The 13,052-nt window shown below is 38.5% G+C and overlaps 1 protein-coding gene across 2 annotated transcripts in view; it reads right to left on the reverse strand.

Annotated features, from left to right (window-relative positions):
* Positions 1–13,052, reverse strand: part of RNF214 (ring finger protein 214) — a 49,880-nt gene that overhangs the window by 27,255 nt on the left and 9,573 nt on the right. For both annotated transcript variants that reach the window (XM_082845531.1, XM_082845532.1), the window contains exons 5-6: positions 12,417–12,557; positions 9,419–9,558 (exon numbers count right to left, since the gene is read on the reverse strand). In XM_082845531.1, the coding sequence (XP_082701657.1) occupies positions 9,419–9,558; positions 12,417–12,557 (281 nt within the window). The remainder of the gene's footprint in view (positions 1–9,418; positions 9,559–12,416; positions 12,558–13,052) is intronic.

The following is a 13,052-nucleotide window of genomic DNA, read 5'->3' on the forward strand; positions in this document are numbered from 1 at the left end:
AAAAGTAAGCTTGTCAGAATAGATCAAAAAGAAAGACCTAATTATATGTTGTCTACAAACATATAAAAATGTAGATAGGTTGAAGGTAAAAGATGGCAAAATATATACTGTGTAAAGAGTAAGCATATATAACTGTAATATCTATATTAATATTACATAAAATAAACATTAAGAGTATGACCAAGATAGAGACATTTCATAATGATAAAATGTCAATGTCAATGATGAAGATAATTCATCAAGAATACATAACAATCATAACTGTATATGCATCTAACAACACAGCTTCAAAATATAAGAAACAAAAATTGACAGAATTAAAAAGAAAAAGAGAAAAATCTATAATCACAGAAATTTTAACATCGCCCCCTCAGCAACTGATATAACTAAATTTTTAAAATAAAAAAAATACAGAATACTGTTCCTCAATAAAAGTAGACATAAAAATCCTTCAAAAATATTAGCAAGTCAAATCCAGCAATATATAAACAATAACATATCTTGCCCAAGTTGGGTGTAATCACAAGAATGGAGAATTGGTTTAACATTTGAAAATAAATCAACGTAATTCACTATATTAACAGAATAAAGGAGAAAAAGCATTTGATAATTTTAACAGATGCAGAAAAACCATTTGATAAAATTAAGCATCCAATCATATTAATAAGAACTCTCAGAAAATCTGTTGTTTTTGTAGAAAATGATAAACTGCTTCTCAAATATATATATGTAAGTGCAAACAACCTAGAATATCCAAAGCAATCTTGAACAAAAAGAAGAAGACTTTGGGACTTCCCTGGTGGCGCAGTGGTTAAGAATCCGCCAGCCAATGCAGGGGACATGGGTTCAATCCCTGGTCTGGAAAGATCCCACATGCCACGGAGCAACTAATCCCGTGCACCACAACTACTGAGCCCGCGTGCCACAACTACTGAAGCCCTTGCGCCTAGAGCCCATGGTCTACAACAAAAGAAGCCACTGCAGTGAGAAGCCCGCACACCACAACAAACAGTAGCCCCCCACCGCTCACCGCAACTAGAGATAGCCTGCACACAGCAATGAAGACCCAACGCAGCCAAAAATTAATTATTTTTTTTAAAGTTAAAAAAAAAAAAGCAGAAGACTTTGCATAATCTGACTTCATGACTTACTATAAACCTATAATAATTACAACACTGTGATCTGACATAAAGATAGGCAAATATATCAATGCAATAGTTTGGTACTGTACTCAGAATAAACCCACTATTTATACAAATGACTCATACTGCCATTTGGCTTTTGGCGAAGGTGTCAAGCAACCCAATGGGGAAAGTCTTTTCAACAAATGGTGCCAGAACAACTGGATATCCACGGGAAAAAATTAACTTCAACCCCTACTTCTCACCATACACAAAAATTAATCTGAGATGGATCAGAGACATAAATATTAAAGCTAAAATGATAAAGCTTCCATAAGAAAACAGAGGAGAACATCTTTGCTACTTCAGGGGAGGCAGAGGTTTCTTAGGACAGAGAATGCAATACCTATAAATGGAAACTTGATAAATTAGACATCATTGAAAGTAAATTTTCCGTTCACCAAAAGATGCAATTTTAAAATGAATAGGTAAGTCAGAGACTGGAAGAAAATTTTCAGGGAACATGTAACTGACAAAAGACTATTTGGAATATGTAAAGAGCATCTACTATACAGTCATAGAAAGCCAAAACCTCAATTCCCGCAAAAAAGGTGTGCGTGGGGGGGAATATTTGACAGGATGCTTCACGAAAACAGGTAAATTAATGACCAATAAGCACATGGAAAAAGTGATCAACATCATTAGTCACTAGGGAAATGCAAATCAAAACCACAATGAAATACTACTGCACAACCACTTGAATGGCAAGGATATGAAGCAACCAAAACTCTCAAACATTGTAGGTAGAGTATAAAAAGGTATATCCACTTTGGAAATATGTTTGGCCTTTTCTTATAAAACTAAACATATACCTACCCTACAACCCAGCAATTGTATTCCTAGGAATTTACCCAAGAGAAATAAAAGTATATGATCACACAAAGACTTGCACTTGAATATTCACAGCTTTATTCATAATAGTCAAAAATCTGGAAACTGCTACCTACCATCAACAGGAAGATGGATAAACTGGGGTATATTAACAAGAGGAATATTACTCAAGAATAAAAAAGACAGCATGAAAACTACCAAAAGCATTATGCTGAATGAAAGAAAAGAGTACATGTTGTATGATTTCATTTATGTGACATTCTAGAACATACAGAATTAGTCTTCGATAAAAAAGTCAGAACAGTAGTTACCTTTGGGAGTGTAAGGACAGGGAATGACAGGGAAGGTACATGAGAAATTATCTGGTTTAATCATAGTATTCTCTATATCTTGATGGGCTTTGAATTACAAGGGTATATACATTTGTCAAAACTCACTGAATGGTACAACTTAATATTTATATATTTAACTGCATATACAATTTATTACCACAAAAAAGGAAACACAAATAATATTAAAGTCTAATTAATGATATACAAGTTTATGAGTTTATAGGTGAACTTACTGATGACTACATCTTACTCTAATATGCATAAAAAACAAGATGGACTGATGAATAGATAGAGGGAAAGATACTGTTAAAACAAATTTAATAGAATGTTAATTGCTGAATCTAGGTGGTGAGTGTTAGTGTACGATACTTGCAGTTTCTCTGAATGCTTGAAAATTTTCATAATAAAATATTGGGGGAAAAATCAATCCAATAACCTAATTCCTCTACCTAAAAATCCCTATTGGTTACATTCAATAATTACCAATAGCGGGACTTCCCTGGTGGCGCAGTGGTTAAGAATCCGCCTGCCAATGCAGGGGACACAGGTTCGAGCCCTGGTCCGGAAAGATCCCACATGCCGCAGAGCAACTAAGCCTGTGCGTCACAACTACTGAGCCTGCGCTCTAGAGCCTGTGAGCCACAACTACTGAGCCTGCACGCCACAACTACTGAAGCCTGTGTGCCTAGAGTCCGTGCTCTGCCACAAGAGCAGCCACTGCAATGAGAAGCCCGCGCACCGCAATGAAGAGTAGCCCTGCTCGCCGCATCTAGAGAAAGCCCAAGTGCAGCAACAAAGACCCAGTGCAGCCAAAAATAAATAAATAAATTAATTAATTAATTTTAAAAAATTACCAATAGCCTTTAATCAGACCTGGTTCTCATTTCCTACCCTATAGTTTCTGACGCTGTTAACCACCTTCTCCCGTTGAAACCCTATACTACTATTTTAAACTGCTTCCTTTTCCTTCTCTGATTATTCTTTTTGCCTTCTCTTCCTCTTTCTACTCCCAAACTGCAGGTGTACCTCAAAGTTCAGAACTGAGCCCTACTCTATACTTTTTCCCACAGAAAATTCACTCCTATCATTTTAACTATCACCTATATGCAACTCCAAATGAAGACATAGCATCTCTTCTGTATTCAAGTCTCCCATTTCTAATTGCCTACTAAGTATTTTAACTTGCATGTCCCGTATCATCAAAAGTATTACTTTATCCTCAAAATTTAGAACTGGTATTCTACTTCCCGATTACTGTCCATGGCGGCACAGAGTTACCCAGGGTCAAAACAATGAAGTTATTTTTGACTTCTCCCTCTGTCCTAATCCTTAAAATAATCCGACACCAATCCCTCCTAAATCCATTTCTCCCTTTTCATTCAACCACCATTAGTCTTATAATAATTCTTATAAACTCACTTTATTGTAAGAGCTTACTGGTTGATGTCCCAGCCTCTGTCTCTCCTCATAATTCATCCTGCATACTTCTAAAACACCTCCAATTATGTAACCCCTGTTTATATAACTTCTATGATTTCCCGTATCTAAAAGAAACTATTACGTGCTCAGCAGAAAAAGTTAAACAAGATGTGTTACTTGCCGTGGTAGCAAATCTCCAAAAATGGAGTCCTCCCAGTGAACCAGGCCTCCTCCTCGCAGTCCCCTCCCACACTGAATCTGGGCTGGCCCTGTCACTCATGTTAACCAACAGAATGCCACAGTAGTAGCACTGTACTGGTCCCAAGTCTATGCCTTAAGAAAGCCTGGAAACTTCCACTTTTGTACTCTTGGGAGCCCTGAGCCACCAAGTAAGAAATCTGGCTCCTTAGCTGGAAAGACCACCTGGAGAGGAAAAAGTCCTGAGACAGCATGGAGAGATAGAGTGAAAAGGCCTAGACATCCCAGAGTCCCACCGGAACTCAGCTTTCCACGTGTCCCTGCCAAGGCAGAAATATGAATGAAGCCATCTTGGACATTCCAGCCCCAGTTGCCACATAACGGCAGCTACAGGAAAGACTCCAAAGGACACTAGAAGAACCATCCATCTGAGACTCAATCAACCCAAAGAATTGAGAGAAATAATAAAATATTGTTGCTGTTTTAAGACACTAAGTTCTACAGTGTTTTTTTGACAGCGATACATAATCGAAATACCTGCCCTCAAGAAGCTGACTGTATAATGTGGGAAACATTCCAGTAAACACAAAAGACCATCAGAGGTCAGTGATGACAGAAGCATACACACCATGCTAGGTGAATACGGAGGAGGGTCATCTAAATTAAATGGTCAGGGTGTGTGAAGGGGAGGATAAGGGGAGTATCTGGGAAAGCTTTCTAGAGCAGTTGATACAGGCTGAGTTTTAAGTGAGTTCAGGATACAACATGTAGTACCTAGGTATAAACTAGCATGGTGGTTTGGGGGAATGGTAAAAGATGCAGCTAGGGACATAAACAGGGACTAGATAATTGAGGGCCTCTTATATTAAACTAAAGAGTTTAAACTTTACCCTAGGAACTATGAAGGACTTTAAGCAGGGAAATGACATCATCAGATCCGTATTCTTTGACAGATTTCTTCGACAGATTTGTACTAGACCAATGAAAATGGAGGAGACTGGAGGCAAAGAACGTTTAGTAGCCTGCCTCAGAATCTAGGAGAACTGATCGAAACCTGAACTAAGAGTGGCAGAGTGAATGGAGAGAAAGGGACAATTAATATTAAGAATCTACAGGACTTGGTAAAGCAGAGAGGGGTTAAGAGAAGAATTCAGAATGACTTGGTTATTCGGCTTAGTCACTGGAGGAGAGTGTGGTGTCACTTATGGAGAAGTGGGAAAGGCAAGAGGGAACAGGATTCACACACAGGTAGTTTAGACTCAGATACAAGGACAGGAAGAAAAGATGGATGTATCTGCTGATAGGAAACTGAAGGAAGGTTTACTCGATGGCCCCTATGTTTTCAGTCAAATAAAAGGCAAGATCATTTGCTAAGACTAAGGAGAGAAGTGGTGGAGACAGAAAGTTTAGAAAGAGAGGTAATAGTTAGGGACAGCCCTCAGAGGAAGAGGGAGTCCTGAGGATCCGGGTGTTTTTGAAAGTCAGATTTATTCTGTCAAATTTATTCTGGCCTCAAGACACACAGTGTGATCTCCTGCAGCAGCCCTCGGCAGCCCAAGTATAAGAAGAATAGAGATGTAGGAGGGGGCGGGGTGGGGGGGTAGGTGTGGGGGTTGACTTGGCCCAGGACTGGAGTACTATGGAAAAATGAAAGGAAAGGAACAAGCCTCCACAGAATTGATGGTAATGGTAAGGGAGAAATTCAAGTAATGGACCATGAGTCCAGTCTGGCTAGGCAAAGAAATGCTTCCAGGGAGCTGGAGGACTGGGAGAAACTGGAATGAAGTCAAAAAACAAGAAAGAGGACTTGATGTCAAAGTGTACATTTACTGGGAATGAGACAGAACGCTGGAAGGACTGAAGGCTGTGGTCAAAATACAGGATGCTGAACAGTCTAGCTCACTGCTTTGCACCTAAGAAATACTCACTAGATTTACTGATTGCCAGACAAGCTATTAGGACTTCAAAGCATACCAGTTAAATAAACTAGCATTTGGTGAGAAATTTCTAAAAAGAATCCTCTTGCACCCTGTCAATTTCAATATAGCATAAACTCTTATATCACATCCAAAGTAATGCTTCCAACATTAACTCCCTTGATCTGCTATTTACCTATCACTCTATCACGAGTTCATCAGGCAAGCTCAGAGCATTTTAAAAAAGAAGACCCGGGCTTCCCTGGTGGCGCAGTGGTTGAGAGTCCGCCTGCCGATGCAGGGGACACGGGTTCGTGCCCCAGTCCGGGAGGATCCCACATGCCGCAACTAAGACCTGGTGCAGCCAAATAAATATTAAAAAAAAAAAAAAAGAAGACCCTTGCTTGATATTGCAATTTTTCTGCTACTGGTCCCAACCTACCTTTGTGAATCAACCGATGATGTCTCTTAAAGCGCAAGCTCACCATCTTTATTCAAGAAGAGCCTTATTTGCTATTATTCTCGATGAGTCACTATTAAAGGCAGGGAGCTTAAAAAGAAGTTCGACCATAGAAGAGAACTAGCTTGGAAGCCTCACCTTTCTAATACCAGCAATAATCTTGAAGGATGCAAGCTGGAAACTAGAAAGTGTCCCCACAAAGGCAAGACAATGTCCATTATAAAGCAGCCAGGTGTCAAGGAGGAAAAAAACCAAATACGTGACTAAACTGAATATTTGGTCTTTTTTTTTGGTCAGTTCATGGTGTCTTCTTTAAAAATTATAATTACAATAAAAAACACAGTAATTACCTTCAAACAGTACGAAGCACTTAGCAAATTTCTATTACGTAAATTCATCTATAGTATCAAGGTGAAATTTAATTTCCTATCCAGTAATTCAACAAATATTTGTCCAATAATTATCAGTATATAGCACTGAGCTAAGTGTAAAAGAACACAAAAGAGTAAAAAAAATTTTTTTAATACATATGAAGAGGGAGAGTCCAGTCTTTATCCTCAAGAGGCTTACAATATCAATGGCCAGCCAAGACATACACAGGTAGAAAAAAATGTAGAGTACAGCATAATACAAAAATAAGCAAAATCAGGGGGCTTCCCTGCTGGCGCAGTGGTTGAGAGTCCGCCTGCCGATGCAGGGCACACGGGTTCGTGCCCCAGTCCGGGAAGACCCCACATGCCACGAAGCGGCTGGGCCCATGAGCCATGGCCGCTGAGCCTGCGCGTCCGGAGCCTGTGCTCCGCAACGGGAGAGGCCACAACAGTGAGAGGCCCGCGTACAACAACAAAAAAATAAATAAATAAAAATTTAAAAATAAGCAAAATCAGCAGAGAGCTGTATAGATGTTCTGAGGAGGGAGAGATTAGTTCAGGAAGAACTGGATAAGGAAGATTTTACAAAGGAGGTAGAATTTAACTTGAAACTTGTAAAGTGGGTAACTGAATAAGACATCTTATTAGAAAACCCCATTATTTCCCCAATTTTCCAAGCCAGAAATATGGGCGTTTCTATAACTCTTCCCTGTCCACCTATTAGTGCTACCCCTAACACCTTACAAATGGATTCACATCTCTCCTCCCCACTGCAGCACTTCAGTTTTGGCCACCATTATTGTAACGCAGGCTCTGACAGATAAGTCTCCTAACTGGTCCTCTACACTACTCCAGTCTGTTCTCCAACTGGCATCATCATCTATCTAAACTGCAAATCTCTATTTACATTTGCCAAGATATGGAAGCAACCTAAGTGTCCAACGACAGATGAATGGATAAAACAGATGTGGTAATACATACACACACACACACACACACACACACACACACACACACACACACACACACACACACACTGGAATACTACTCAGCCATAAAAAAAGAATGGAATTTTGCCATTTGCAATAACATGGATGGACCTGGAGGGCATTATGCTAAGTGATATAAATCAGATAGAAAAACACAATACTGTATGTCATCACTTACATGTGGAATCTAAAAAGTGAAAAGAATGAATGAATGTAACAAAACAGAAACAGACTCACAGATACAGAGAACAAACAGGTGGTTGCCAGTGGGGAGATGGGGAGGAGGGGCAAGATAGGGGTAGGGGACTAAGAAGTACAAACTACTGTGTATAAAATAAATAAGCTGTAAGGATATAGTATACAGCACAGGGAATACAGCCAATATTTTATAATAACTTTAAATATAATCCATAAAGGTTTTAAATCACTACGTTGTACATCTGAAACTAATATATTATAAATCAACCATACTTCAATTAAAAATTTTTTAATTAAAAATAAATAAATAAAGTGCAAATCTCATCCTCTCATCCCCACCCCCTCCTTAAAACTCTCTAGTCTCTCACTATCAGGGAAAATCTCAAACTCCTTACACGGGATCTGAGCCTTTGTGATCGGGCTTCTGCCTCCTCCACTAGCCTCATTCCTCTCTACCTCAGGTCTCAGTTGCTAATCTCTCTCGTCTGTAGGTCCCCTGCCTGCAATGTCTTCTTCCCTATTCGTTGCCTGGCTAATTTCTCCCTATATCTACCCCCACTCCTGCAACTTCTTCTTTGAAAATTTCAAACCAACAGAAAAGTTAACAGAATAGTCCAGTGAACACATGCCCTTCATCTGGATTCACCTGCTGTTAACGCTTTTTGCCACATTTACTTTACTTCTCCCTCTGAACCACCTGAAAGTTATAGACATCATGACAACCCCTAAAACTTCAGCAAGTATCTCTTAAGAATAAGAACCTTCTACATAATCACACGCAAAATATTTACCATTGCTACAATATTACCTAATACGTAATCCATATTCAAATTTTCCCAATTATTCCAAAATGTCCTGTCTTATTTATCATCTTTCCTCATTTGCTGAATCATTTTCCAAGTATCCCGCTACTTTTCACTTAGCTCTCGGACACATTAGCAAGCCAAGATTTTCTTGATAAATAAAAATGCATTTTAGTAGAATTTAAATAAAATCACAATATTCACAACTATTTTGACTTCCAAACAGGTCACATTAAGAAACTTAGAAAATTGAAACTATGACCAAATTCTATGCCCGCCTTAGCCTTGCTGCAGTACCCTGAAAAGGACACAGATCCATTAAATAGCTTTGCAAACAGCTTGCAATGTTAGTTTGAAATTTGGTTTTGGTGCTGAATTTAACATAATCAAAGTAGCCTCATAGCCTAAACTGTCAAACATCAGATAAGGCAAGTGAAATAGGTGTTAGATATATATCAAAATCCTGATCAGACTTGGGACCAAACAATGAGCTGCTGTTATTTCAATGTACTGATGAATCCCTGAAACACTTTTTATTAAATTTAACATAGGGTGCTGAAAAAGCTAAAATCACTCAAGGATTTTAATTTGTGCACTTGTTTTTCAAATAAAAATTAGACTGAAAGAAAAGAAAGTAGAAACACAAATAGAACTGGCCTGTTATGTACAAACACACACACACATAAACCCAGGGTTTTTATTCTTAACAGCATCATTTACCTTCTACCCTTCTCACAAAGCTTCTCAATTTCAGCTTTCAGATCCTGCTCCTTCTGCAAAAACTCCTTCTTTTCTTTCTCTATCTTCTTCTTTGTTTCTTCTCGCTTTATTGTTACGTCCTGGATAGCCTTTAATATCTCCTAAGTCCCGCACAATTATAGTCACACACAAATAAAGAAGGAAATGAATTAGTTCTTTTGGTCTGAAGGTTACTTTCAACTATCTCAAATTAACATATTGACTTTAGTGATTTCAAATTGAATTGAAGGAATCTGGTGATGAGTAGTCCCAAAAGCAGTCAAAAAAGTCCCAAAAGGGAGTAAGTTATAATAAAGCAGATTTCAATTCAACAGGAGAAAAGAATTTCTAACAATCACAACTGTTCAAAAACGGAATTTACTGCCTTGTGAAGCAGTAAGCTCTCCATTACTGGTGCTCATATAAAGGCTGAATGAACACCTGTCAAGACTGCTGAGAACGGCATTCCTGCACAGGGTGGGAGTTTGCTACTTCCAACAAATATGGTCTTGTTTTGTTTTGTTACGGCTCTACTTTATTATGCGTAGGGGTTATCTTTGTTCTTTTTAAATTATTTAACTATATACATATATATTTATAATAAGAAGTCAAACAAAAAGTAATAAAGTTAAGTCACCCCTAATGCACACCAATTCCACCCATAAAGTAATCAATGTGTTAAGCGTTTTGTTCTATGCTTTCACATCTTTCTCCATTCTTACACAAATACATGTGTACTTACGTACGTATTTGCTTTTTTGTTTTCTTTATAATGAGGTAATTTTATATACACTATTCTGCATCTTGCTTTTGTTCACCTGACATGAGCATACTATCGATAAATACAGATCAAACTAAAAAACAGCTGTATAACACGACATGACATGTATATAACGAATTTAGTCAACCAGTCTCTGTTAACAGTCCATCCTGTTAAGGCTGATTTCAGTTTTCTTGTAACTACAAATAATACTACAATAAACATCCTGTATACCTATATTTTCATACAAAAGCTTTTATTTCTGTAGAATAGACTCCTAACAATGAGACTGCTAAGTCAAGGTATATATACATTGTAAAATTTTAAGTGACAATTCCTAATATCTTTTTTCTTCAGACTTTATTTATATACTTATTTACTTGTTTATTTATTTACTTAACTTTTTGGCACGCTGCACGTCATGCGGGATTCTTGGTTCCCCAACCAGGAATTGAACCTGTGCCCCCTGCATTGGAAGCTTGGAGTCTTAACCACTGGACCACCAGGGAAGTCGCCCTAATAATCTTTTCTAAAGTGGTCATAACAATTCACACTCCTACCAATGTCTAAAAAGAGTTCATTTTTCCTTACCTTTGACAACTTATTTCATTTTTCCCAATCTCTTGGGAAAGAGGGAGGAATGGTATCTAGTAATTTTAATGAGCATTTCACTACCTCCTGTTCTTTTGCTGTTTTTATTGTCTGTCTCCTCCAACTAGAATAAGCATTCAATGAAGGCAGAGACTATGTTTCGTTCACCACTAAATCTTCAGAGCGTACATCAGGAACTCAAAAAATATTTGCTATACAAATGGATCGACACTAGTAAGGCTGAGTTTATTTTCATACATTTGTTACCCATTTGCTTTTCCTCTTCTGTGAATTACTGTTTGTGACTGTTATGGGCAAAATAATAACCTCTTCCCCACAAAAATGTCCATGTTCTACTCCTTGGAACCTATGTTACCCTCCATAGCAAAAGAGATAGGGAGACAATCCTGGATTATCGGGGTGGGCCCAATCTAACCACAAATGGGTCTTTAAAAGCAGAGAAACTTTCCCAGTTGTGATCAGAGGAAGATGTGATTAGGGAAGAACAGTTACAGAAATGCAACGTTGCTGACTCTGAAGATGGAGACAGGGGCCACAGGTAAAGGAATGCAAACAGCCTCTAGAAGCCAGAAATGCAGGGAAATGTATTCTCCCCTAGAGTCCCCAGAAAGGAATGCTGCCCTCCTAATACCTTGATTTTAGCCCAGTGACACCCACGTTGTACTTCTGACCTACAGAACTGTTAAGATAATAAACGTGTTGTTTTAAGCTCTAAATTCACGACAACTTGTTACAGCAGCAATGGGAAACTATTACAGTAGAAAACTATTACAATAGGAAAGTAATACAGTAACTTTTCCTGGTTTCTCTAGATTGTTTGGCTTTTACCATGAATTTGTAGGAATCTCAGAATGTCATCTTAAACCCTTCGTCCTATGTGCTATAAATATTTTCTCTCAGTCTAATATTGATCTTTTGACTGTTTTCTATATCATTTGCCATGCCAAAAAGTTTAATTATATATAATTAATTTTAAAAAATCTTCTAGGTTTTCTGCCTGGGTTAAAATGACCTCTTGCAACTTCAGGTATATAAATATTCTTCTAAATTTTCTTCTGATTTAAAATTTTTTTCCAGTTTTTATATGTATATTTTTAATTTACTTAGAATTGTATTTTTAAATATAGTGTGAGACAGGAGTCTAATCAAATGACTTTCCAGGTAGGCAGTCAAACAAATATATTAAATAAATAATCCTGGGCTTCCCTGGTGGCGCAGTGGTTGAGAGTCCGCCTGCCGATGCAGGGGACACGGGTTCGTGCCCCGGTCCGGGAAGATCCCACATGCTGTGGAGCGGCTGGGGCTGTGAGCCATGGCCACTGAGCCTGCGCGTCCGGAGCCTGTGCTCTGCAACGGGAGAGGCTGCGGCAGTGAGAGGCCCGCGTACCGAAAAAAAAAATAAATAAATAATCCTTTCCTCTCTGAACCAAAATAGGAGTGAGAGTTTGGACAAGATGACCTCGAAGGTTCTTGTTTATCCTTAAAATTCTATGATAACCATTAAAAAGTTAAATACTGCTTTTTTATTTCTATTAATTTGAAAACAAAATTAAAGTCTGATTAGGGACTATACTTTACTTATTGCCAATTTTAATATAAGCAGAATACCTGGTGATTCTTCATTTCTTCTTCTCTCCTTTGCTGAAGTTGCTTTAATTGCACTTGGAGCTGATTCTCCACTTGCCTCTGCTTGTCCAGGACCTCCTGGTAACGTTCCTTCAACAGGGTTCTCTCTGTCATCATTTTATCCTATTGGTAACAACAGATGAGAAGTTTAATTCGCCAATTTCATTGTAAGAAACATTCACCATGTCCCTGTTCAAGGCACCATGCAGGGCGCTATGGCTGCAGTGTCCGATGCTGTAGCTAAATTAATTAGAATAAGCAAATGTAAACATCCAGCTCCTCAGTCACCTTACCACATTCCAAGTACTCAGTAGCTACATGTGAGTAGTGGCTACTATACTGGACAGCACAGATACAGAACACTTCCATCGTTAAAGGAAATTCTATTGTACAACACTGCGCTAAGATGGAGGGTGGCAACCTATGGCCTGTGGGCCAAATCCAGCCATCAACTGTTTTTGTTTTTAAATTTTATTTATTTATTTTATTTTTGGCTGCATTGTGTCTTCATTGTTGTGCACGGGCTTTCTCTAGTTGTGGCGAGCGGGAGCTACTCTTCATTGCAGCGCGGGGGCTTCTCATTGCGGTGTCTTCTCTTGTCGCGGAGCACAGGTTCTA

The sequence above is a fragment of the Leucopleurus acutus genome (genome assembly GCF_964270905.1).
Source record: "Leucopleurus acutus genome assembly, chromosome: 8".
Classification (NCBI taxonomy): domain Eukaryota; kingdom Metazoa; phylum Chordata; class Mammalia; order Artiodactyla; family Delphinidae; genus Leucopleurus; species Leucopleurus acutus.